Genomic DNA, 27,371 nt, shown 5'->3' with positions numbered 1-27,371 from the left:
TTCAAGATTTCATTGAAAGAAGTAACTGCAGATGTGCTAAAAACAGCAAAAGAAGAAGAAGTGGAGCCTGAAGATGTGACTGAATTGCTGCAATCTCATGATAAAACTTTAATGGATAAAATGTTGCTTCCTATGGATGAGCAAAGAGAGTGGTTTCTTAAGATGGAATCTATTCCTGGTGAAGATGATGTGAAGACTGCTGAAATGACAGCAAAGGATTTAGAATATTACATGAACTTAGTTGATAAAGTAGATGCTGGGTTTGAGAAAATGGACTCCAACTTTGAAAGAGGTTCTACTGTGGTACACCGCTATCAAACAGCATCACACACCACACAGAAATCACTTGTGAAAGAGTCAATCAATGCAGCAAACTTCACTGTTGTCTTATTTTAAGAAACCACAATGGGGGCACCTGGGTAGCTTAGTCGGTTAAGCATCCAACTCCTGATTTTGGCTCAGGTCATGATCTCCTGGTTCATGAAGCCCCAAGTCGGGCTCCACCCTGGGTGTGGAGCCTGCTTAAGATTCTCTCTCTCCTTCTCCCTCTGCCCCACCCCTGCACACATGCTCTCTCTAAAAAAAGAAAGAAAGAAGAAAAAAAAGAACTACCATGGCTACCCCTACCCTCATCAACCACCATCCTGATCAGTCAGTAACCATGAACATGGAGGCAAGACCCTCCACCAGCAAAAAAATTAGGACTCTCTGAAAGTTTAGATGATGATCAGCATTCATAAGCCATAAAGTATTTTTAAATTAAGGTATGACATTTTTAATACAGTGCTGTTGTACACTTAAGAGATTGCAGAAAAGTGCAAACAGAACTTTTATACACACTGGGAAACCAAGAAATTCATTTGACTCACTTTATTGTGATATTTACTTTATTACAATAGTCTGGAACCAAATCCCCAAAATCTCAGAGGTATTGCCTATAAGCATCTTTGCTGCTCCACAACTCAAATATATTTATAAGAACATCTAAGACACAGATATCCACAGATTGAAACTATAAAAATAAATCTGTTAAATTGAGAGAAATAGACATTTATATAACCACAACAAGTTCTTCAATAGTTCTTATACCAGGAAGCTATAAATCAGGGGAATCAAATTCAAATGCTCTAAAGTGCCAAGCAAGTAATGTAAATTAGTTAAGTAAGCCAGCGTACTGGGAAAAGTGAGGACTACAGTGAAACAGAAAATGCCTGCCACTCCAAAAGAGATGCATATTGCATTTGCTACTCAGCTGTATTCACTTGACTTGTAACCCATTCCACATTTGCAGCCCTTCTCATAACCTATATATGGAGTTATACAGGTGGAGTTAATGTGACAGAGTCTCGGGGCCAGAGCAGTCACCTAGGCATGAACCATATGTACATAACATTTCACTCCACTCCACTCACCCCATTGTGACTGATTCAATGATGAATCCAATTAGTGTTAATGAGATGCAATTAGAGTTGTGATGAAAACACTGGAGCCAGGACTCACACTATTTCACACTGCATATGAGCCTGAAGGATGTAACTGGGTGATACCAGCAGTTACCTTGTGAGTCCAACAAGAAAATCTGTCTCATAATGGAGTCAACCAAATGGAAGAGGTAAGTCAGATGCCGGGGACATGCTTAAAGGCCAATTCAATCTTGAACGTTTCAGTAATGGGAAACAACTTATTCAATTGTGCCATTATTCAGTTATACCTACAAACAGGTTTTTCTTAAGCCAGTTTGGTTTGAGTTTTCTACTACTGCAACCAAATGAGTCTTGATACAGGCATTCAAAGTCAATCTTTAAAAATAACACACACAAACACACAGTGCTGAGTTTGGCTTACAGGCTGCCAATATGCAAGTATATGCAAATATAAGCCTTTGGGTTTTATTTAAAATTCTTTCAAAACATTTTCTATACAGTAAGATATAGACTACCTTAAGGTGTAACATACAAACATTAGCCTTCAAAACTACAGTTGGCAAAAGGCCAAGAAGCAAAGGCGGTGGTTGTCACTTACTACATAATATGTATTACTTTTTTTCACAACAGACTATAATGCCTTCACCTCTTTAAAAAGAAACAAGCCCTAAGCATGTGCATTCAACACAAACATAAAATGACAAGTATTCCTTGTCACAGAGTATCGTCTAAACCGATTATCCTTACTCTTTCACCCCTACCCACACACACCTGATGCCATCAGAACATCTAAGGCAGTGTGATGAACAGCATGACCTCTGGGATCAGACACACTTGAGTTTGAATCTTGTTGCCATCATTAATTAGTATGTCTTTAGACAAGTTGCATAAGATTTGAGATTAATAAATCTCAAAAATTTATTCTTATTTTTTTTAATGTTTTTTATTTTTGAGAAAGAAAGAGAGAGAGCACGAGCAGGGGAGAGGCAGAGAGAGAGGCAGACACAGAATCCAAAGCAGGCTCCATCCAGGCTCCGAGCTGAGCACAGAGCCCAATGCGGGGCTAGAACTCACGAACCGTGAGATCGTGACCTGAGCCGAAGTCTGACGCTTAATCGACTGAGCCACCCAGGCACCCCTATTCTGATTTCTAAAAAGATGATAATATCTCCCTGAGAGAAGTGAAAATAATACCTGTAAATTACCTAACAAAGTACCTAACATAGTAATAGCTATTGTTTCAAATGGGCATGCACACCTGCAACTAGGTGACACTTGTCATAATTCATGTAAAAAGTAAATGGCAATAAAAATGTAGAAGACCAGGGGCGCCTGGGTGGCGCAGTCGGTTAAGCGTCCGACTTCAGCCAGGTCACGATCTCGCGGTCCGTGAGTTCGAGCCCCGCGTCAGGCTCTGGGCTGATGGAGCCTGTTTCCGATTCTGTGTCTCCCTCTCTCTCTGCCCCTCCCCCATTCATGCTCTGTCTCTCTCTGTCCCAAAAATAAATAAACGTTGAAAAAAAAAAATTAAAAAAAAAAAAATGTAGAAGACCAGAAGTCTTGGAAAATACAGTCTGGTTTTATCATGCACTATGTGCAAACAAATAAATTTTGTTTTAGGAAGTTTTTTAACATTAAAATTTAGTGTTCAAAAACAACAATTGCCTTATGGCATTAGAGTAGTCAATAAAAATCACAACCAAAAAATGGAACTAATGCTATCTTATTTATAGTTTATATCAAATAAAGTCCAACTATAATGAGATTAAGTCAACTTTAAAACCTGAAACAATGTCATCCCTCCTAGAAATTCTTAGAAAGACATAAATAATTAGAATTAAAGTTATTTACAAAGCACTTCTATAAATGTCCAGAGAAAATTACATCTGTTCTTTAAAGGTTGTCTGAAACATGAATACTGCTAAAGGCAAGATTATCTACAACAAGATCAAACATTTATAAATATGTTAGCTCATGTTTGCTTAGAAGGTCTTAATATAAAAAAGTCATACTCATAACAAATGACATTTCAGCTTAGAAAACCAATGAAGCCAATGAAAAAAGAACAGAGAGACTCCCTCTCAATCATGCATATACTACCATAAGATACCAATAATGAAGAATCATGGGCAGAGAGATTTGGGTTTCAAAACAAAATCCTCTGGAAAACAGCTTGCATTTCTGTACTGACTGCTGAACTTTTGGACCTTTCACATCTACCTGTAGCCAAAAAGGGTTATTAATCTTCCTTTTATAAACAGGGGTGTGCCCCAGTTCTTGAAATCTATGTACAGTAAAAAGAGGTAAAAGGGAGTAAAAGACAAGTTTATCCATAATATGTGGATGGATACAGGACAAACATTCTAAATACAGGCTATCCAATACAGTAGCCACTAGTTACCTGTGGCTATTAGGAAGCACTTACAGAGTGACTAGTGTAAACTGAAATACACCAAGTGTAAAATGTACACCAGATTTCAAAGATATTGTACCAAAAAAAGTTAAAATAGTTCATTAATAATTTTATCTTGGTTATATGCTGAAATAGTAATTTTGGATATCCGAGTTAATGAAAATATATTAAAATTAACTTCACATATTTCTTAATTTTTAATATGGCTACTAGAAAATAAAAAAAATTATATACGTGGCTTATATTATGTTTTTATTAGACAGCACTGTTTTAAGTCATGGCACCTAAACTTAACAGAAAATTTTCTTCATTTGTAGTTGTCTCTAAACTCGTTTTTAACACAAAGACATGTACGTGCCACTTTACACAATCTATGTTTCCTGTCCCTGTTCCACACATTTTCATACAACCTCTCAGGATGCCTTCCTAACAGCAGCAAACAATATGAAATAAATGTTAATTAATATGATATAGATTACTCTTGAAAATAGATCAGAAAACATTATGCTGTTACTAATGTACTAGTGGTTTTTATCATGTAGCCAAAAACTGATAACACATTTTCATTAAAAGAAATTCATGAAAACATCCATTCCAAGAGGCAGTTAGAGAAGCCAACCATTAAGTCAACCCAATTCCTAAAATTCCATCTACCAGCTAGGTATGGAAGGCCACATATACTTCCAGCTAATGCCAACTGGGTTTCTACTGTATTGCCTGTTATGATATTTAAACCCTGGAATCTCCATGTGCAGCAGCTAGAAAAGTACAAACAACTTCCTTGTAAACTTCCAATGTTAAAACATAGAGACATGGACAAACATCACAGTTTTATTCTTTTTTTTTTTTTTCAACGTTTATTTATTTTTGGGACAGAGAGAGACAGAGCATGAACGGGGGAGGGGCAGAGAGAGAGAGGGAGACACAGAATGGGAAACAGGCTCCAGGCTCTGAGCCATCAGCCCAGAGCCTGACGCGGGGCTCGAACTCATGGACCGCGAGATCGTGACCTGGCTGAAGTCGGACGCTTAACCGACTGCGCCACCCAGGCGCCCCATACAGTTTTATTCTTTAGTAACTAAATATCTCATAGCAAGGAGAGCATCATCTTACTGGAAGATTACAAAAATAAAAATGTCAAATCTCCTCATCCCCATTTGAAAATATATTAACAGATCTGAAGTTGAACTGCATCCAGATCACCCCCCCCCCCCCGCTAATCATCTATTTGTCAATTAGTTACCCAAGTCTGTTCAATCACCACAACTCAAGCTGCAGGCTAATCCATTACTTCTAAATCTCAACTCCTCTTTCAATACCCTGCAAAGACTTCTCATGGCCCTTACATATCAGGATCCTTACCTTCAGTTTTGAGAGTTCACAGAGCCACTTCAGGCATGATCTCTACTTTTTTTTCTACTTTTCTGCCTATTCTTTCCATTGTGTTTGAGGTGCTCTTTCAACCCACCCCTTCTCCAAATCCTCTTTTTTATTATATTTCTCCTTCTTGTTCCCTTACACATTCAGAGCTGGCAGGTGGACTTCCAGGACTCAAAGCAAAATATAATTTTATTTTTCTTTTCCCCGGCTATTTAAGAAGCTCTTTAAATTCTACTTTCAACATGCAAGCTCTCAATTTTCTGGAGGCTATACAGTTAATTCTCTCCCACATATCTTTCTTGGAAAAGTGTCATCTTTTACTTTGTTTCTTTCTTTGTACTAATTGACATCAAATGTAATAATTTGTTTATAAAACTCCAGAGCTTAGAAAGAACTCTGTGGTCCCCTAAACTTCCTGTAATATCACGCGTAAGTATTTTTCTGAATAGCTGCTTCACAGCTTTCAATAGGTTTTTGAAGTAGTCCAAGTAGTGCAACCCCTCCAATGTCGCTTCCAGTTTTTGCCTCTTTTAGAGCTTCTGTGAATTCCTATCTTTCACCTGATCGTTACGAATGGTATCTTTATCATAGACATGAGCTCCTTATAATAAATATTCTTTACAATGCTGATGCAAGTATTTTTCCTGTGTGTTTAAAGTTTTGTTCTTTTTCACAGCACAAGAACTCTTACTTTACATATTAGAATTTCAATCATGTCCTTAATTCTGCTTATGGATTCAAAGCTAAAGTTAATCTTTAGGGTCTAAACATGGCCACCACACTGCACAATTCCAAGGGTGTCACTTATACTAGACTCTGTGCTGTGGTGTGTTGAACAGAATACAGTACAAATGACACCCCCTGGAGTTGCATAATGTGGATGTTCTGGAACAACCAACAATAAATATGCCCAGTTTCCGAAGTTTTCCAACACTTTGACTTTTTACAATATACTTAAGATTTTCATCCACGTGGAGCATATATTATATTGAAAAGTTGTGATTAACAATTTTTTAAAACATTATTTGCTTTTTCCAATTTCACTTAATAAGTAATCTTAACTCCATGTTTTAGAAAGTTACTTTAACAGAGTATTTTTAAAGGTATTTGTTTAATACACTAAGTCTCAATCTGAACTTCCATTCAACAGAACTTTAAAAGATACATAACGCCAGGAACTGTGCTAAATGCTGACAATAAAAAATGTAAAAGATGGTTACAGAACACAAAAATCTTAAGTCTTACCACAGAAGTCAATGACTAGAGTGTGTCATTTTTTTTAATACGGTCCCAATCATCGTTGCTACGTGTGGACTAGAAATATTTTTTAAATCTTTGTACATAACTGGGGCGCCTGGGTGGCTCAGTCAGTTGAGCGTCCGACTTCGGCTCGGGTCATGATCTTAAGGTTCATGAGTTCAAGCCCCACATCAGGCTCTGTGCTGACAGCTCAGAGCCTGGAGCCTGCTTCTGATTCTGTATCTCCCTCTCTCTCTGCCCCTCCCCTGCTCACGCTCTGTCCTTGTGTCAAAAATAAACAAACATTAAAAAAAAATTAAAAAAAATATTTGTACATAATTGACTCTAAATATCTCATTTTTCAAAGTCCTTTCATAAACATGCTGGTTTACTTTTCCATGTAACAACTGCCATTTACCATTACATGCAACATACACCAGGTACGTAATATCTAATACCAAAAAACAGATGAAAGAGGATTATTACCCACATCGACAAGAGTTCTCTTAATCCTTTATTTAATTTCTATTAAATAACTTGCTCAAAATCTCAGTTACATTGTGGAGCTGGGACTTGAACTTATATTTGTCTAAGTCAGTTGGAGTTCCTGGATATACTAAAAAGGACAAGGGCACCTGGGAGGCAGTCAGTTGGAGCCCTGGGTCGGGCTCTGTACGGGCTCTGCATGCTGGGCTGGCCCTGCGGACCCTGCTTGGGATTCTCTGGTCTTTCTCGCTCTCTGCCCCTCCTCCGCTCACGCTCTCCGTCTGTCTGTCTGTCCGTCTCTCTCAAAAAAAAAAAAGTTCTACAATATAAAGGACATTTTGCGTGGGGAGTGGGTAGAGGTTCTATCTGTCTCCACCTTCTCAGTATTTATACCTGTTCTTTTTCAAACTTTACATTATAGTCAGTTATTATAAAACTATAATGGGGGCATCCTTGGCTTTACTCCCCTCAAATTAAAAGAACTGTTCACAAGTATTTTCAATAAGCAGAAATTGGCTTTTTGCTAAAGGGAAGGAAGCATATTTTATTATTTTAAGGGAGAATACCTTTCTACTTCAATGTTTAAACTGGGAGTCAGTTAGAATATACCAAATAATGCACAGTACCACAAGTCATCAGGGAAACAAAATCCAAACCACAATGAGATCCCACTTCACAACCACTAGGATGCGTATAGTTGAAAAACCAGAAGAGGTGTGACAGAATGTAAAGATATTGGAACCCTTCTACACTGTTGATGGGAAACTAAAATGCTACGACAGTTTGGCAGTTTCTCAAAAACTTAAACAGAGGCTTACATGGCAATTCCACTCCTAGAAATATACCCAAAGAACTGAAAACAGGTATTCAAACAAATGCTTGTAGACAAATGTTCGCGGCAGCACCATTCACAGTAGCCAAATGGTGGAAATGACCCAAATGTCCATAACTGACGAATGGGTAAAATATACCAAATGCTTTTATTTTGTATTCTAAATTTCAAAATGTTCAATAATTTTTCTTCTGCAGCCTATTGAAGTAATATGTCACAGGACTGGAAGCCACCACTCTGCACAGTCTTGTAACAAGCTCCCTTTGTTTGAGGAGTATATCCTAATAAATGAATTCTACTTGTTTTCACTGTTGGTCTTCGATGAAATTGGACAACGGTCATTTTGGCAGTGTTGGGTCGTGCTTGAGGATTTAGATTATACCTGCCTCAAAACCGGCTTAAGGTAGTTTTTCATGTTTTCCTATGTTCTAGAATAAAAGATAAGAAAATGTCTACGACTTTAAAACATCTTATCCGTAAATCTATAGAGAAAAGTATTCAACGAAAGTATAAAGTAAGAATTTTTTAAAGTCACTTTACAAATAAACTAATTCATGTTTTCAAATGACTCATCTTCTGTTAATTACCTGAAGATACTGCTGTTGAAGTATTTTATTTTCTTGTTTTTTAAACAGAACCATATGAGTGAGATTTAGAGATATCTCTGGAGTTATTAGCTCAGTCATCTTCTTCCAAAGTTGCATCTTACTAAGTTCTGATTTACTTCTGCTTTCAGCTGTTTGCACTAAAATTTCACGTCCTCAAGTCATGAGTTACACACACACAGAGAGTCTTAATGTTTAGCAGACTCCTCTACATACACTTTTGCCAATACTTTGGTATTATGACACCGGCATTTGAAGTATAGGGGATGCTTAAGAAAATAGCTAGACATTAAAATTAATTAAGAAATGCACATTTAAAATGTGCACATTCTTAAAATGCACATTCTCAGGCCACCTTTGGAACTACTAAATCAAAGTCTCTGCTCTGAATAATTGATGACAAGAATCTTTCTTCACCAAGCCAAACCAGAACAATGCCCTTGCCCAAGTACAGCATGACCCAATAATTTAGCATACTGACTGGGGCATTTCTGAAAGTGAAAAGAAATGCTATTAATAATTCACCAAGAAAACAGATATAAGCCAGGATGTATGGTGAAAACAGGGTTCCCATAGTGTTCCAAACTTTGAGAATTTGGCTAGTTTCAGAACCACTTTCAACCAACAAGTTCATTAAAATTATTCTAAAATGTAATGCAAGAATATTACACTAAGAGCTGAAAATACACAGAAACCTGAGACCCATACTCAGGTCTGGTGCCCAGTTGGAAAGAAAGGGCAAATGACAACACGTAGTAAGTAGCAGAGAATAAATAATAATACGTAGGCCTCTTAAAAGAGAGGCTTCACAAAATGCAGGACTTGAAATGGGCCTTCAAGGATCACTACTGCTCGGAGGATGAAAGCCAATCGAGGGGATGAGAGAAGATAAATAAAGATTGAAGAGCCTAGAAAACCCATGTCATGCCCAGAAGGTGGGAAACAGACCCACTGTCACTAGAGCACAGGGCTTTTATACAAAACAGAAGATAAAAATAAAGTGAGGAGCCAAATGCAGAAAAGGTTGATGGACAATCCCGGAGATTTCTGAGGAAATTCTGTAATCAAAAGGCCCTCTGACACAATGTGGCATGAGTACCCAGGGGAGATAAGAAGAGATTAAAAAGATACACTCGTGAAAAAAGAATAATACCACATGTAGGTGGAAATACTACATACTTAAAAAAGAGTAATTAGGAGAAGAAAGATTTCAGAAACAACAGAAAAGAAGTTGAAAAGTAAAGAGACATAGCAAGGTGTGTACTGAAAACAACAACAAAGAAATTACAAAGAAGTCTTATGAAGAAAACACTGACAGCTAAGATTACCAGAGGACATTTCTGAAATAAAACAGAAGAGGGAAAGCCAGATTACAAAACGATGAAAGAAACACAAAACAGAAAAGTGTAAAAGTGGCTGTATACACGGCTCAATAAAGATGAATGGGAGGCCAGAGAGTAGGTGATACAGAGAAAAGATGACAGAATTAAACAGGCTTTTAGATAATCTCTGAAAAACAGGAAAGAGTAATAGAAAGAGATTAGAAATAAAAGAAAATGAAACATTCAGTTTGAGGCAATAGGCTAGCAGAAAAAATCCCATCAGGTAAGCAGGTTTTCCTGTAAATAAAATAAAATTCACTGAACAATAAAAACACCAAAAGAATATTCAGAGACAAATATGTATTTGCAAGCGAGTGTGTTAATACATATGTTAAACTCGGGCACAAAGTTCAAATTTAGTATGAGAGTTCAGAGTTCCGGGCAGCTGTAAAAAGAAAAAGGGTAGAGGAAGAAAACTTCTACTATTTTTTACATAGAAGACAATTCCAGACTCAGCCACCCAGGTGCTCCTAGACCAGTAATTTGTAACTAACTAGAAGTGATTAACCCCTTCCCCCCTCCTTAAGACATTTGGAAACGGGAGAAGGTGGTTTCTGGTGGCCATAACCCTAGAAGGGGCCCCACTAGCATTTAGTCAGCAGAATCCAAGGATGCTCAATGTCTTCCAAGGAAAAGCACAATCCAGCCCAAAATGCCAAGGGGGTCCCTGAGGAGAAACACTGTGAGTAGACAAGGAAGGCTGCTTATCCTGCATACTTTAGATTACAACAGGGTTGATTTTTAAATTCATTTCTTGTGATAAACTAATTTGATTCTAATAAAGGTCCTTGCATTCCAGCTTGATTTATTTTAATTCAGAACTTAAAAACAGACCTGTTGTTCTAATAAGGGTATTTCAGTCATTCTAACGTTAAGACTTACTAATTACCCATTAACAAATGATAAAGTGTGGCTAAGAGAATGTCACCATGTTTAACAATGGCTAAAATACGCATTCCGGTTTTTTTGTTGTTTTTTTTAAATTTTTTTTAACGTTTATTTATTTTTGAGACAGAGAGAGACAGAGCATGAACGGGGGAGGGTCAGAGAGAGGGAGACACAGAATCCGAAACAGGCTCCAGGCTCCGAGCTGTCAGCACAGAGCCAGACGCGGGGCTCGAACTCACGGACCGCGAGATCATGACCTGAGCCGAAGTGAATGCTTAACCGAATGAGCCACCCAGGCGCCCCTGCATTCCGCTTTTGAAATAATATCTAGGGCAATGGTTAAGTTGAATCGATTTGCATTATTTTTTACCACCAAATATGCCCATGCAATTTTTATACACCCAAAGTTTCCTAAGGCACAGCAATTTAAGCTTAAGTTTACTTAAAATTAAGACAGTGTATAAGGATTATAATGGCAATATACAGAAGTACTGCAATGATCTGGCACACAATAAATAATCAGTTCACAATGATTCTGAAAAGGATAGCAGGGAAACCAACTATTATTTTGAAAAAAACATTAAAAATAAACTAGTAAACGTAAACAAGGGAAAAAATTAAGCATTTACTCTACGTTCACTAGGTAACTTACCCCATTGGGTAAACAAAGAAATGATGTGGTAAGTTTCTCTTCAGAGATCTATTCCAATGGCTGCTAACATCACAACAAGAAAATCAGATCTTACAAATCTCCTGACAGAAAAGCACACTTATGAGGCAACTGTGTCAAAAAAATAAGAAAGAAAGAAAGAAAGAAAGAAAGAAAGAAAGAAAGAAAGATCAAATTTCCATTGGATCAAGCCTCTTGACCTAACTCAAGACCTAAAGTTAGAGCAAATACTGAACCCAAAGAAAGCTTTAAACTACACCATACAAATTCAGTAAGTAAAATCCAGACTCTCAGAAACCCCACCCAGTTCTTTCATTAAATTGCAAAAATAAGGGAATGAGAATTAAGTGAAGAGTCCCTATCTCTCAAAAATGCACAGTGCAATACTTGTCTTTTAAAAATGCATATGAAATGATGTCTGAGATTTGCTTCAATGTAATATGGGAGGGTAAAATGAATGGGATTATAGATGAAACAAGACTGGCCAAGGGTTGGGAACTACTGAAAACTGGGTGAAGGCTAGTTACATCGGGATTCATCATACCAGGGTGTTTACTTTCTTATGTGCTTAAAATTGTCCATAATGAAAAGTTAATTAAAACAAACAAACAACAACAACAAAAAAAAAACTAAGAAACCTCTGCAGGAAGGGAAAGCAATCATTTGCAACATGTTTATTCTAGGGTTTAAAAAATAAGAAAATGAATGCTTGGCATAGTCCTCTAACGGATACTGGGATAATAAGCATCTGGGAAGATAGAAATATCTTTTAAAATTGTAAATAGACACTGGTGTAAATAAAATAAAGAAAATGTAAAGGTATACTAATTAAAACTGTCACTCAATTCCACATGGAACACATGCATCTAAGTTCATGTTCAAACTCATCAAATGCCAGATTTTTCCTCACTGTGATAGCAGGTAAATTTACTACGAGCATATATATCACAAATCCAACAAATATTACCAATACCCTTAGAAACAAGTGTGTAACAAAAATAAAACCATAAAGCCAAGGCCTTATGGTGCCCTCTATATTTTGTTGTTGCTACTGTTTAAATTGAGAAGACTACAGAAAGCAATAGGAAGCCGTAAAAAATATGTAGCCACAATCTTCCAAGATCGATTCTCTTGGGGACCCTGAATAAATGGATTCTTGACCTACTAAAATTTAATGTGAAAAAATGATCCATTTGTAAAGGACCTATAAGATTGTAAATGGCAAAACGAACTACAAATAACCATTCTCAGAAAGGGAATGTATGTTGTTTATAAAAAGTGAGAGGCATGGATGTAAAGGGAGGATCATCGTGATGATTTATAAGTAAAGGAAAATAAAATAAAAAGGTAACAAAATTCATGTTTCCCTAGGCCTTTCATTCAGACCAAAACATGTGGAGCTATACTCCCAAAAGCAATTTCAGACAAGAGATGTCTTTATTTTTCCCCAGACAAGCTAGAAGTTAAACAGAATGACAAAGTGTATTTGCTCTGGGACAGTGAAGCAGCAAAGAAACTTTGGAATGCTATAACTGGTCCAAATGCCTCCAAAGCAGGCAGGCTAAACCACAGACAATGAACATGGAAATATTGCAATTCCCTTCAGTATTGTTTGTTGCAAATAACCATTAAATTAAAATAATTACTATATACACTGAGGATCAAGAGGGGACTGAAATTTTTTTAAATGTAATGATCCTAGAAATTTTGCCTTACTGCTGTTATTTTTTAGGTTAATCATATCCTATGACCACCACATCCAAAACAGGTGTTATAAATAAGGTTATGGTGTTTATCCATATATATAAAACCAATGAAGTGTCAACAGAGAAAATATGTCAAAACTTCAGAATTTAACTTTAATACTGCCTTTAGACAAAATGCAAGACACAGAATGATACATGAAACTCATTAGTTTCATTAATCTAAAATGAACTATATAAACCTAGCAGGTCACCCTGAGAACATCAGGTCTATTTTATTTTACTAATTGGACCGGCTCCTTTTCTAAAAAGACTCATAAGGGAAAAGCAAATCCCCATACTATCTGGGAAAAATTTCTGTATAAATTCACAAATTTAGGGAAAACAGTGATTAAATGAACTATAAAAAGACAAAATTAAGAGGAATCTAATATGAAGCCAAAGTTGTTAAAAAGTGAGATCTAGTGCCAGTATTAAAAAATAGTAAGTGCACATGCTGCTGAGAAATCAGTATTAGAATTCTCCTAAAATCCTATATGATTCAGACTTTTCTCCATAAAGCCAGAAATTCTTATCTGCAGAGGGATATTTTTCCAACTTCAAAGCAATTCATAAACATGGACTGCTTCACAATACCCTAGAGAAAAAAGGAGAGGTAGATTTGAAGATATTCCTTTGCTCACAGGAAAGCCATACACAAAGAACTACATGGTAGAGAACAAAGATTTGCATTTTCCGTTATGATCATACTCAGTCCCTGACCTTTCTTACAGGGGAAGAGAATAGGGCAGGAGAGATGACAACTGGGGGAATGCTCCCTGAAAAGAAACTGCTTAAATGATTAAAAAAAAAAAAAAAAAAAAGGGTAAGAAGAGTCTAGTACCCCAAAGCCAAAGAAGGAAACTCTTTTTTTTTATTTTAATGTTTGTTTATTTTGAGAGAGAGTGAACATGTAAGCAGGGAAGGGAGGAGAGAGAATCCCAAGCCAGGTTCTGGCTCCATGTTGTCAGAGAAGAGCCCGATGCCAGGCTCAATATCATGAACCACGGGATCGTGACCTGAGCAGAAATCAAGAGTCAGATGCTTAACCAACTGAGCCACTCAGGCTCCCCAAGGAAATTCTTTTCTTCTCCAACTCATCATCTGAACCTTATTTGCCAGGTTCTAAACCCTACATGAAGTGTATTCTTGGATCCTTCAAGAAACTATGAATAAATGGGACACACTTCAACTAAGCATGCACCTACAGACCCACAATCAACTCGAATGTTTTTACCACATTTCTCAAGCAGCACTGTACAAAAGCAAAAGTGCTTACTTTTATATCAAAAAGTAAACCCAGATTTTTGCCCTGCATCTATTATATATATGCACTACATATGTGACATGTAGCAATTTTCTCAACCATTCTAAGATTCAGTTTTGAAATCTTAACAAGAATGATTCTTTATAGGCTTCTTTTGGGAATTGAACAAGTTACTGTATTAGTAGGCACTATGCTATGGAATCCAGGACAGTGTCAGGCTGGATGCCCAATTATCTCCTTTTGAAGTGAGAATGAAAGCCATCTATTCTTGGAAGTATACATCCTTTGCGGCAGAAAAATTGACTTCTCATTGAATATCCATATGCTCCCCCCACATTTTCCAGCCCCCTTGCAGTTAGTTGAGGCCATGTGATTAATTCATGTCTTCCTTCCAGACCAGAGCACTTAAAAGCTGGCACATGACCCTCTAGCTCTTTGCCCGGACACATGTTTCAAATGACAGAGCCACAAGATGCAAGCAGCACAAATCAGGAGTCCACACATGGAAGAGCTACCCAGGAGAGCTCCTGAACCTACAGTGGACTTCATATGAGCAAGAGAAATAAACCTTTATATGTTTACGGTTATAAGCCGCCTAGGTTTGTGAACAAAGCAAAATTTAATGTATCCTCTTATAGTCCAATTATACTCAAATGCTGCAGGACAAAATGCATACATAAAAATGGCAAGTTCTCTGTTTAATATTAAAGGACATCTTGTTTTCAGTATAATTTTGTATATTTAGAAAAAAGGAAATGATTAAAAGATAATATTTAATAATAAACTGGAAGAGGAATCCAACATACACAAACAACTTAAAAAGAAACTGATATTTATAGTTTCACCTTAAGGGGAAAGAATTCTAAAAATCAAGAGTCTAAATTTTTTTCTAGTTAAGCATACAAGTTATACAACATAAACAACAAAAAGCAATTATCCAAAAATAAAAAGTGAAAAACTAAAAACAACTATTAGGAAATAGGTAAGGAAAAGCAGACCAACTTTAAAACACTTTTTCACTGTAACTGGCTGTAGTCAATAGTCATTGTAATAGAGGTAGTATAGGACCACACAAGCTTGCCCACAATTCTGAAATCCCAAAGCCCTAAAAATCAGACTTTCAAAATAAGTTTGGAGAAAAATGATTTAGCAGCAACACCAAACATGAACTAACCTGAAACTATTTGTAGTTTCTACTTATCCCATTTAGTATAAATATTCATACATTTTTGGTGTAGAAATATGATGTGCTTGAAGAGCCCACTGGGGATGTTACATAAGATACAGCAGACACATCATAATATTCCCTTTCTAAAATCTAAAATTTTCTGTTCTCTGAAACACATCTGGCCCCAAGGGTTGGAAATAAAAGAATGTGGACTTAGAACAACAATAGAAGTGAATATTCTCTGTACTGTCTTAATGATGAAAATAAAAACCAAATCAAGAGCATGGCTTTCTAACCTGTTTGTAATTCAATGTAAAACTGAATTTTGATGATTTTCCAAAGGTGTTTCTCCTTGATGCATTGTACTTCAATATTTCTGGTAGAACACAGATACAACAGCCTAAAGCTAGATCATGCAGGGGTATAATTAACTGGTAGAAGACAGAAAAGAAATAAAAATACCGCCGAAAGCATTTCTGGCCTCAACAGACCATAATTTAGCAGGTGTTCAAGGTAGCCATTCCTGTGGTTTCACATAAAAAACACACACATATGTCAAAAAATATACAATGAATGTAAACCACAGTACAGGAGGAGCAGAGGTAGAGCCATCAGCTCTAAGGAAGGTGCAGGACAATGTACTAAGCAGTCATTATTAATAATAAGACAGGAAAATGGTAAAAAGCAAACTATGCAACAACTCAGGAGGCAAGGTATCAGAATAAATGTCTACAGCAGGATTGCTCAACCTGAGCACTACTGACTTTTAGTCCAGATGATTCTTTGCTGTAGAGGGGTTGTTCTACACACTGTAGGACATTTAGCAGCATCTGTGACCTCTACTCACGAAGTATCAGTAGCAACTCCCTCTTCCCCCAGTTGTGAAAGCAAAAGTCTCCAGGCACTGCCAACTCTTCTTTAGGCTTTTTTTTTGGAGGGGGGCAGAGGACTGGCAGGAAGGAGTAGGGAGGCAAAATTTACCCCTAATTGAGAATCATGGATCCAGAAGCAGAAGAAAGATTTGAAGTTTAAAGAGTTTCTTCTTCTAGAGGTGCCTGGGTGGCTCAGTCAGTTAAGCATTCGACTTCAGCTCAGGTCATGATCTCAAGGTTCACAAGTTCAAGTCCCGTGTGTGGCTCTGGGCTGACAGCTCAGAGCCTGGAGCCTGCTTCAGATTCTGTCTCCCTCTCTCTCTGTCCTTCCCCCACTCACGCTCTGTCTTTCTCCGTCTCTTAAAAATGAATAAAAAATAATAAAAAAAAAAACTTAAAAAAGGTTTCTTCTTCCAGATTCTAATAAAATGCCAAATATACTTCCCTGTCAAAAGAAGAAAAAAAAATTCTATTTCTCTAGATCTGTTAAGTGGTTTTATCGTATGTTTTTAATCTCAGTTTTGTAGGGACGATGAGAATGGCAGGATCAAACTCCCCATTCTCAATCTGAATGCCTCTGTACTCTAAACAAGAAAGAGTTGCTGATTTTCCCATAGCTAAACATATCCATCTGTTGTTACAGCAACTCCTTCAAGGAGGGAATGAGATACCAATTGGTTAGCTATAGAAAGAGACAACAATTGGCAGTAAACGTCCACACTGTTTTCACCTACTTTCTAACTATATTATCTGCTTTGAACATTATATGTCCCTAATAAAAATGTGACCTTTTGGGGGAAGAATAGTGTTTTCAATCACATCATTCTTTTGGAAAAAGTTTTTAGTCACAACAGCACCGGGTCTTCCTGCTGCACCGGCATATAAGAGAGAAAAAAATTAGGCTTACTATGATTATCAATTTCCTTTTATAATAGAAGCAGTAGCTAAATGCCTTTGAATAGTATTAAAAATTCTAACTATGAAAAAAAGTAAAGAGTATGTGGGATTTTTAATTGATTTTCTCCAAAGTCACTATTTTGCCTGAAAGTTCTATTCCTGTTGGTCTGACAGATTTCGATTATCTATTAATTTAACAAATCTTCACATGCAAAACACTGTGTAAAGCAAGAGTTACAAAAACGTATAAGACCATCCTCCTTTCAAAGGAACACTTACTCTTACAGAGGGTAGACAAGCAAATAATCACAGTATATAGCATTAACATACTATAGTATTTCAGCTATGCTGGTTAGTATTAGCTTCAAGAAACATAAAACATCACTTAAAATTATGAGTAATGCCCAAGTCTCCAAAAAATCCTCATGATTTTTGAGAGACTGTGCCGATGCCAAAACTTAATAAATCATATCCACAGTGGGGTGGATAATAATGACCCCAGTGGGGTGGTAAGGAAAACAAACACCTTCAATCAGAGTAGCTGTGTATTTATCTGTTTTAGAAATCAAGCTTCCAAATAAGATTGAACTTTTATAAAAAAAAAAAAAAAAAAAAAAGGGAGTTCTAGGATTGTTTTTGAAGAGTTGAAAATAAAAGGAATTAACTGGATAAATGGGATACAACTTTGTTTTATAAAATAGGGAATCTTTACCTAGCACACACTAAAATCAACAATAACAAAAACCAAATGTATAGGTAAACAAAAAAAAAAGCTATCTATATGTGGGGGCTTTAAAATCAAGTGGTGTGTAAGCAACCAACTAAGCTATAGATATCACCTGTTATTTTTATTATTACCTGCCTTCATATACCAATTACAAAAAGCTTCCAAAGTCACAGACAAGGAAAAAAAATTGCTGTTTAGGTAACTGGTAAACTACATCAATTCAGAATCTAATTTTCCAAATATTGATATAATTTCATTCTCACTTCAACTGTAAATTTTAATAACAATATTTAAAAGAGAAAAAATAACATCCTTATTTTAAAATTTTTCATTACAATTTACTACAGAGACAGAGCATTCTCTATGAATTATCGTTAACTTTATGCATATTCCTTTAAATAGGATACACTATTTCCTCATCTTTGCCCAATATTCTTAGGTTTTCTTTTTTACTTAAGTTCCAAGGAACTCCTTTTAGTTATATAAATTTTTGCTTATATGTTCTCAAATAAATAGCTGTTAAATTGATTAAAATAAAATTACTCCTATAGTAGGATGTTGATGTACTGGAGAGAATGCTAGCAAGAATGAGGGCATGTGGCTAAACTGCCTCTTTCCCTTTAATCATTCTGTGGCCACTTTACTGACCCAATTTACACCATTACCAAACTTTAAAACATATTAACATTTAATCCTCACAATAAACCTATGGGAGGGGGGATTATTTTAATCTCCATTTTACATTTAAGAAAACTGAAAGAGAGGGGCGCCTGCGCAGCTCACAGTCGGTTAAGCGTCCGACTTCGGCTCAGGTCATGATCTCACAGCTTTTGAGTTCGAGTCCCGCATTGGGCTCTGTGCTGACGGCTCAGAGCCTGGAGCCTGCTTCAATTCTGTGTCTTCCTCTCTCTCTGCCCCTACCCTGCTTGTGCTGTCTCTCATAAATGAATAAATGTTAAAAAAAAATTTTTAAAGAAAAAAAGAAAACTGAAAGACAGAAATACATCCTAACTGATCTAAGATAACACAGCTAATAAGAGGCAGAGCAGGGACCGGACCCAAACCAATGCTTTAGAAACCTTAATATACAAACAATTCCCCTGGGAATCCTCCTGAAATTCAGTTTTTGACTCAGTACTTCTGCAGTGAGGGAGGCAAGATTCTGCATTTCTCACAATCTTACGTGTGATGCAGACACTGCTGATCAGAAGATTCACCCTATGGGTGGCAAAGTTCTAAGCTACCCTAGAAAATGGTGGCAAGTGGTGGTAACCCTCAAAAGGAGGTAGAGTTCACCCACCGTTAGACAATGCGAGGCATAGGAGTAAATCAGGGGTTGCCAACTTCTGGTTTAGAACTTAACTGCTTCTTTTATTAATTTTGTTTTTAAAAGAAGGATGTTAGCAAAATTACAAGTACTATAGTACTTTTCAGGTTTTGCAAGTGAACACATTATAATAAATACTTGCTACTATTACACCTCCCTCCAAATAAGGCTTTTCCCACATCTAAAAACTATTACAAATGCCCCTGAATATCTACCTTTAACACAGATTCAATCTGAACATATTAAAGAATATTTTAAGAGCGTACATTTGTGCTTTCTCATAAATGGAAAGAATTAGAGGTGGAGTTAAAAATCCAGCAACTTCCTAAACTTCTGCCACTTGTAAAAGGGGTTACTGTGATCAGACAAGGGCACTCCCTGGGAAACAGATGGAAGGAACATAAACGTCTTAAGAGCACACTACTCAACAATTCTAGTCAATCACTTTCTCCAAAAACAGGAAAATGCCCAAACACAACCTCCCTCCGTTCTCACTGACGTATCAACTATGTATACCATAATCTAGAATATAGTATGCAAACAATATAAACTAAAGCCACTATATAAATATTATATCCCTATGTTTTGAATGCTCTGGCCTAAGGCACTCCAACACCTAAAAACTGAAATGCCATCAAATCATTGGAAATAACATTTTATCAAACTTTTATACCATTAGGAAAAGAAATATCGTTACTATCGAAATATATTCAAATATGTTTAAAGCCACACACTTAATTCAACAGTTAAGTCTATCCTAAGATCACCTATGGTGTACACATGTTAGACACAGCTATGTACTAAGGGAATATATAACATAACAAAAAAAATATTTTATAAATAAAACACAGGAAGGGAGGAAGGGATCTAAGAGAAATCTTAGTCTCATTGGAGTAATTTTGGTTTTGCTGAGTTTTCTTGTATTTCAATCAACTTTTTCCCGAATGTACACAAATATACTTTACATTTCTTCCCTGAGGAAAAATTAAATCCGTCAAATACTGACAAGCTTGTAAAAATTATTTTCGAAACCATAATGGAATTCTGATTAATTAACTACACATGAAAGTCCAACATCAAAGTCAGAAAAGTATTAGGTTTCATAGATTTCAGGCAATATGAATTCACACATTTTAGAATTTAATATAGAATCCCATTTTTAACTATAACAGAAATTAATAAATTTAACCTGTACAATCACTATAAAGCTAAAATTCTCACCCATGCACCTGTGAAGTACAAGAACACCACAATCTGTCACATATCAGACGTGAAGATACAAACACAATACAAATTCAGACTTAGCTGTCAAAATCCTGAAATGCCTCCACTAAACACTCAATATTCCAAATTCCTGCTCAAGGACAGGACTAGATCATATTCCACCCCCCAAAAAGCTGAAGACACTTAAAATAAAAGACACAAAAGGATCTATTTTGCACATCGGACGCCTGAATAAGAATGTCCCCAAACTAGTAAGACACAACTTCTGCCAGTTCCCAGTTACGACTCATCATTTTCTGTTTGCTTTCTCTTTAGTCACACAGCCACAAATAAACTCATATATTAAAGAACTAGAGAACTGAAATATATAATTTGCATACTTTACAACCATCCCAAGTTGTGACAAGGGAAAGTGTAGATGATGTATTCCAGGTTATTGTTTGCAAGCCCACACGTTTGTTCGCTATTTCACTGATCACTAAAGGTGAAGCATTTCATGGACTGAAACAACATATGGTATGTAAAGAGAAAAATAAACAAGTTAAACTTTCTGCCTCCAGAAACATTCTACTTCCTCTAAAATAATCCTCAGTGACCTTGTGGAACCATTCCCGGGTTAAACATGTAAAGCATACTTCTTCAGCAACTGCAACATTACACTACTGCTCCAAGGGCATTCAACACATTCTCTACTGGGTTCTCCAGACTTAGGCACGTATGCTAGTTTGTGAACCCTTTAAAAATGTTTGACATTACATGCAATTTTAAAACATTTAAGAGTTCTGAATTGATAGATCTTTGTATCTTTTATACTGAGAAATATTAGAAAACCCTCTGCAAGTTAAGTAATTCTTCAGAGAGCAAATTTAACCTGACCTCGCTAAATCGCTACAGATTTGACAAACCATTGAGAAAGGTGGAAGGATTTATTTATTCTCTAAAGCAGCACTGTTCCATAGAAATATAATGCATGCCACATACATAATTTTAAATTTTCTAACCACATTAAAATGGTAAAAAAGTAAAATTTTAAAACATTCCATAAAACTTATCATATCCAACATATTATCATTTAAACACGTAACAGATACTTCTAAAACCCAGTAAGGTATTTTACATTCTCTGCTTCATACAAAGTTTTCCAAAATTCGATGTGTGTTTTACACTTACAGCACATCTCACAAGTGGCTAGTGGCTGCATTACTGGACAGCACAGCTCTTAATACTTTGAGATCTGACGTACCACTACCTGGTTAGAATTAGTTTACATTCATGTTTACCTTTTGAGCTGACATAGCTAATTACAAATATGAGCAAAACTGTTAATTCACTGAATAAATCAGAAGATCACCTTATCTAAGGATCTGTTTAATACACACAAGAGGCAATTGAATTATACCCAATTATATCTCAAGTAGACTTCGGAGATAGGTCAGATCATCACAAGTGAACACAACTTGTAACAAAAATATAGGTAAGACAAGAAAACATTTTCGTATCAGACCATAACACTGCCTGATTTCTAGCTGCCACTCTCACCCTGGAGCACATATCTCTATGCAAATTATCTACACAACTGTCCTTTCTAACTCGGATATATTTTGGAAGCCATATAGTTACTGGTGAAAAACAAAGCACTAGGTAAGACAAACTGAAAAAACGTTTAACGAAAAAAATTATCAACCAGTCACTTTTAATGCACCATATGCCAACTGACAATCTTAAATTATCCTACAGGAGTTTCACTGAAATGAGTTCTTCCTACAAATTCCAATTCATATACTGCTTTTCACACATGTATTTCAAGGACCAAAATTACCAAGAATTTTCCCAAGTAATTAAGACATTCGGTTAAAATGTAAATAATTCCAACAATGCATTCTCCAGAAAATAACTAGAAGCATTAGCTTAGCACATAAAATTTGTCCTTAAGGCACATTACTGAATAAATCAAACAGAAACTATACCCTTGTTTACTGCATTTACATTTTGTAACACCACATTCAGCAATTTCTAAATTTGGAAGGTCAGTTCAGATTGCACACAAGCAGTAACTTTAAAGCTTAGCAAAATTTTCGAAGTTTCTGCAATATAGTTCTGAATAAACACTGTACAGCAATGTTACAACAGAACAAAATCAGCACCATTCACACTAATCTCAGTAAGAAGCACAAAATCAGTATATTCATAAATTCCAAATGTATGATACATGCTAAAGAGTATTTTCCCCCAAACTTGTTTAATTCACCTTAGACAATTTTTGTTTCATGCACTTGCAAAGCTGAGAAGAAGCAAACGTAGCTTCTTCTGCAGCACACATATCCCAAGCCGATACATTAATCTCTTGTTATTTTTGCACATTTTGAAATCAAAACAAAATTTGTTTCTTACCTGCAGTTAGGAGGAGGATCGAGAGTTATTTCAGCTAGCTCCTTCTGAATTCTGTTAGTGAAATGAGAACAGACAAAAAGGATTTGAGATAGTCTACAGAATAACCGGGGAATTACACTGCCCTCTACCACCATGCAGTTAAATGCAAGGCTCGCTTTGCCTTCAGTAATGCTAACATGGCTGCTTCCTCTTTGTTCTCAGAGGCATAACCCAAATCCCTTAACAGAAACTTTGCAGCTTTTTTTCTCACTTGCTACTGTAAATAAGTATGACATTCACACCAGATCTTAGAAATAGTCCTCTACTAGTACTCAATAAAGGCTATAAAATCTATTTTAAAACACTTTTTACCAAAGAAATTCTCTTTTCAAGCTTATATGCAAATGAGACAAGAAGGGAGGAGGGAAAGCACTAGAATTTTTGACAATGACTTTAAGTCACTTTTACAGAGGTAAGAATTAGCAAGCTATTACATGAGCACAGTAACAGTTTTGACAATATTTTGTGTCAAAAAAAAGTTTAAAATTTACAAACATCTTGACCAGTGAAAAACTTCTAAAGGACTCTGACCTTACTTAACCAATTCTGTTTTCCCTAATCTTAAGTACAGCACTAAAATTGAATACATTTGGGGGAAAAGAAATAATAAGATATATAGCCTTGAGTTAAGAGGAGGGGGAAAACAGTTCTCTGATTTTATTCAAATGTAAAATGCTTTCAAAACTTAAGATGTGTACTATATGTCCCTCAACAGGATTACAGCAAATTGAGGATTCTAAATTATTTAAAAGACTGCTATTATTTAATAAAATATTCTCAAGTTATTAATACTTAATTATTGATATAGTAGAGGTGAAAACCCACAGAAAAATAAGAGTTCTTCTAAATCACTTAGAGAACTCAATATTTGAACAGGTTTTATACTTCTTTTTCCTTTCGTTGTGATCAATAAAAATCAACAAAACGTCAATACTGGCTAATACTACAAACATTTATGACGTATAACTAATAGAATGCATGGATATTCCCCTCCCTATTGCTACCAATGGAGTCCCATTGACATAATCTTTTTTTTGCCATCAAAGATAATATAAACCAACAGGAAACAAATGACCTTTCAAATATACCCAACAAAATGTTTCTTCTGCTGTTGAGTAATAACATGTCAAACATATCCACAAGTTTTAGAGTGAAGAGTCACCAGCACAATGAAAGTTTTCAATAGCCAACTGCCACCCAAAATTGTAAATGGCTATGTTTCAGTTTTATTTACACTCACAATAATATAGAGGCATAACCATAAGTTAACTACAAAAAGTAATAACCTGGGATGCAATGACTTAGTCACATTTGTAAAACTGAAAGCAAATTGGGAGCACAATCTTAAATCTGCTCTCAAATGTTGTTAAGGCCTTGAATTTACAAATTTTCTAGCAACCATAATTATTTCTAATCATTAAGTTTCATGAAGAGTGGCGCTGCTGATCTCTAGAAGTGTCAATTTCAATGAAGAAGAGTATGACTCATAAAAAGGAACATCCTCAATGTACCAGCTAATTTGGGCTCACCAAATTTTCCTTGCCAACTCCTAAAACAATCTGTCAAAACGTTGGTCCAATCTCTACTCAAGGACACTTCTTTACTGAAGTTACCAAAGTAGAGAGTAAGTTTGCTGAAAAGTACAATTACAATTCTAGGGAGGTGGCTTATATGCCACCTAAAGAATGACAACTCATTTGAGTGCAAATAAAAGTGATCACGAAGTAAATATTTTTGAACTGCTGCTACAGATGTAAAACCAACAAAAGCGTCCAACCATTTGGAAGACAACCTGATAATGTGCTTAATCCTTTTACACATTACCTTTTAGCACTAGTGGATAACTTAGCAGTGGTTTTGCTAGAGAGTTTGGTGTTTTTCTTCTGCTGGGTGGCAGAAGGTTTTCTTTCTTCTTGTTCTTCAGGCTCTGGAGCGGCTGGGTCTCGCTGGTCCGCATCTGAACTACCACTACTGGTGCTGGGGCTCTCATCATCGGACCTTTGCCTATCACTGGACATCTTGGTGAAGTTATTTCTTGGAAAACTTTTAAAGAGAAAAGGAGGAGAGAAGGGAAATGTTAAGTCCAAGAAATAGACCAGGAGCATTTTCTTCCCTCAATATTCACCTAAAATTGTCATTTTAATGAAAACACTTCAAAGTGCTCACACTTATCTCATCACACAGCAAGGTTACAGGGGAGGTGATGTGTCTTACAACGCCAGCGTTCAAGGATTTACCGAACTCAAGTTAGAAAACCCACTCACATTTTTTTCCATCCCTTGGACAATCTATCAATTGTCTACTTTCTCAGAAGGCATGAAGCAGATTTGCCAGGGAACTTAGGCAACGAGCATTAATAACATATGACACACTGTAAATAACAGATCTCGCTGAAAAATGTTAAAAAGTCACTAATAACGTCTAAATATTTACACACTGACATTGGTCAAAGCTACCAAATTCCCTTTCCGAGAGGAAAACATACCCTGTTAATCGCCCATATGCTTATTTAAGGTGGCGATTCCTTCTCTGTGCACGTAAGCCTTTAAATACAACACTTAGGAATTTAAAAATCAACTAACAAGCTGCTCTAGCCGTTTCCACGGCCAGCAGCGAAGATTCATCCGGCCAAGACCGAGCTGCCACCCTGGGAAAAGCAGAATCCAAACTGCACCTTCTGCAAAGCTCCCAATGCCATCAAGGTTCCTCGCTCAATTTTTACATCACGCACCGACATTTTGTCCAAAATAACGAAAAAAAAAATCAGAGGCAAAACAAACAAACAAAGCCCCAAGAAGTGCAACAAATTTCCGCGCCCGCGGAGGCGAGCCGCGGCCGGCGGCGGCGGCCACGCAGCTCCGCGGCCCTTTGTGGGGAGGGCCGCGCGGGGGCCGCGGGCAGCGCTCGCCGCGCCGGGCGCCAAGTGATGCGAGCAGCCCGGCCGGCCCCGCCGCGGCTCGCGGACACCGGCGGCGCGGGCGCCCGGCGCGAACAAAGCTGCCCGCCCCCGCCCCCTCCCCCACCGCCGCCGCCGCCGCCGCCGCCCCGGCCGCCCCCCACGCGGCCCCCCGGCCCCGCCGCCTTACCTCGGCCGCCCGCCCGGCCCGCTCGCACGCCGCTACGGTGTGGGGGAGGGAGAGAGAAAAAAACCCTTCCTTAAGGAAATGGAGGCAGCTGGGGGGGGGAAAGGGGGGGGAGGGAAAAAAAGAAGCCGAGGAGGCTCTGGCCGGGGAGTGTGGAACATTGAAAGTCGGAGGGGGTTGTGCAGTGCCGGGCTCCGGCCGGAGGGTGGCGCCGCCCAGCGCCTTCGGAAAAAAGGGGGGGGTAGGAGCTCGGCTGGGCGAGGGCGCGAGCTCCCGGCGAGGCGGAGGGGACGCGGGAGACCCCCGCGCGCTGTGGCCTCGCGCCGCCGCCGCCCGGCTCGGCTCCTCCCGGCCGCGCAGTCAGCAAGTTCCGAGGCGAGCGCGGGGGGGGGGGGGGGAGGGGCGGGCGCGGCGGCGGCGCGCGTGCTCGCTGCTTGCCTGGCGGAGGGACGCGCGCCCCCGACGCCCGGCGGGCGCGAGCTCTTCCTGCGCGCTCCCGCGCGCTCTCTCCGCGCCTCCCTTCACCCGGGGGGCGCACGCGTCCGCCCGCGCGCGGCCAGGACAAAGAGCGCGGCGGGGACCCAGCGGGCTGGCCCCTGCCGCCCTTGGCCGTGGAGCCCGTGCCGGAGAGGGCGGGGGCGCGGGCGCCGTCTCGCGGGGCCGCTGTGCCGCGGGGTGGCTTCCGGCCTGAGCCCGCCTCCGGAGCGAGGCTGCCCATTGGGCTACCCGCCCCGCAGGCTGGGGCCAGGGTGCCTTAGGGGCAGGCAGGCTGAGGTCATCCTCAGGACTGGCCACATCCCCTCTGCCTGCGCTGGGACCGGCGTGGACCTCGAGGCCCCTACGCTTGGAGAAGGGCCCTGGACGCGTGGTCGGGAGTCCCCCTCTACCCTGGAAGCCTGGAAACTAATGGGTGTCGTTGACGAGGCCAGGCACGCCCGCGGAGGAAAACTGCCTCTTGCCCCCTGGGAGCCAAAGGGGCAAGATGAGATCTAGGGCATTGAAGGAGGAAAAAAGGATTTAGAGATTAGGGGACCAATCTCTGCTTCTCTTTGGCCCTCAGCCTACCAAAGGCAACAATCCTTCGGATTGCTTTAAAAATTTTTAAATCCAAAATCCATTATTTTAAATGTCCTGCTCCAGATTTTTTAAAGTGAAGAAAGGGAGTTGGGGGGGCTCAAACCTGACTTTCCTGCGGGGCTATTCTGATGTGCATGCTAGACAACAGTTCTGAAAAAAGAATCCCTGGATGATACTGGGTCAGAACATCCACACAAAAAAACTTCAGATGGGGATAATGAAGGTTAGTTTTGTTCTA

The 27,371-nt window shown here is 38.2% G+C and overlaps 1 protein-coding gene across 4 annotated transcripts in view; it reads right to left on the bottom strand.

Moving 5' to 3' along the window:
- UBE2E3 (ubiquitin conjugating enzyme E2 E3) overlaps window positions 1-26,391 on the bottom strand; it is a 92,060-nt gene extending 65,669 nt beyond the window's left edge. The window contains exons 1-3 of one of the 4 annotated variants that reach the window (XM_030326314.1): window positions 26,060-26,391; window positions 24,798-25,016; window positions 22,935-22,985 (exon numbers count right to left, since the gene is read on the bottom strand). In XM_030326314.1, coding sequence (XP_030182174.1) covers window positions 22,935-22,985; window positions 24,798-24,991 — 245 coding nt within the window. In that variant the 5' untranslated portion in view covers window positions 24,992-25,016; window positions 26,060-26,391. Of the gene's footprint in view, window positions 1-22,934; window positions 22,986-24,797; window positions 25,017-25,458; window positions 25,524-25,555; window positions 25,578-25,647; window positions 25,763-26,059 lie in introns of those variants that run through there. The other 3 variants (XM_030326315.1, XM_030326317.1, XM_030326316.1) reach the window with 3 other exon arrangements.
- Window positions 26,392-27,371: the final 980 nt, after the last annotated feature.

This window comes from Lynx canadensis, chromosome C1, assembly GCF_007474595.2.
Source record: "Lynx canadensis isolate LIC74 chromosome C1, mLynCan4.pri.v2, whole genome shotgun sequence".
Lineage (NCBI taxonomy): Eukaryota > Metazoa > Chordata > Mammalia > Carnivora > Felidae > Lynx > Lynx canadensis.
This window is presented reverse-complemented; position numbering and strand designations above follow the sequence as displayed.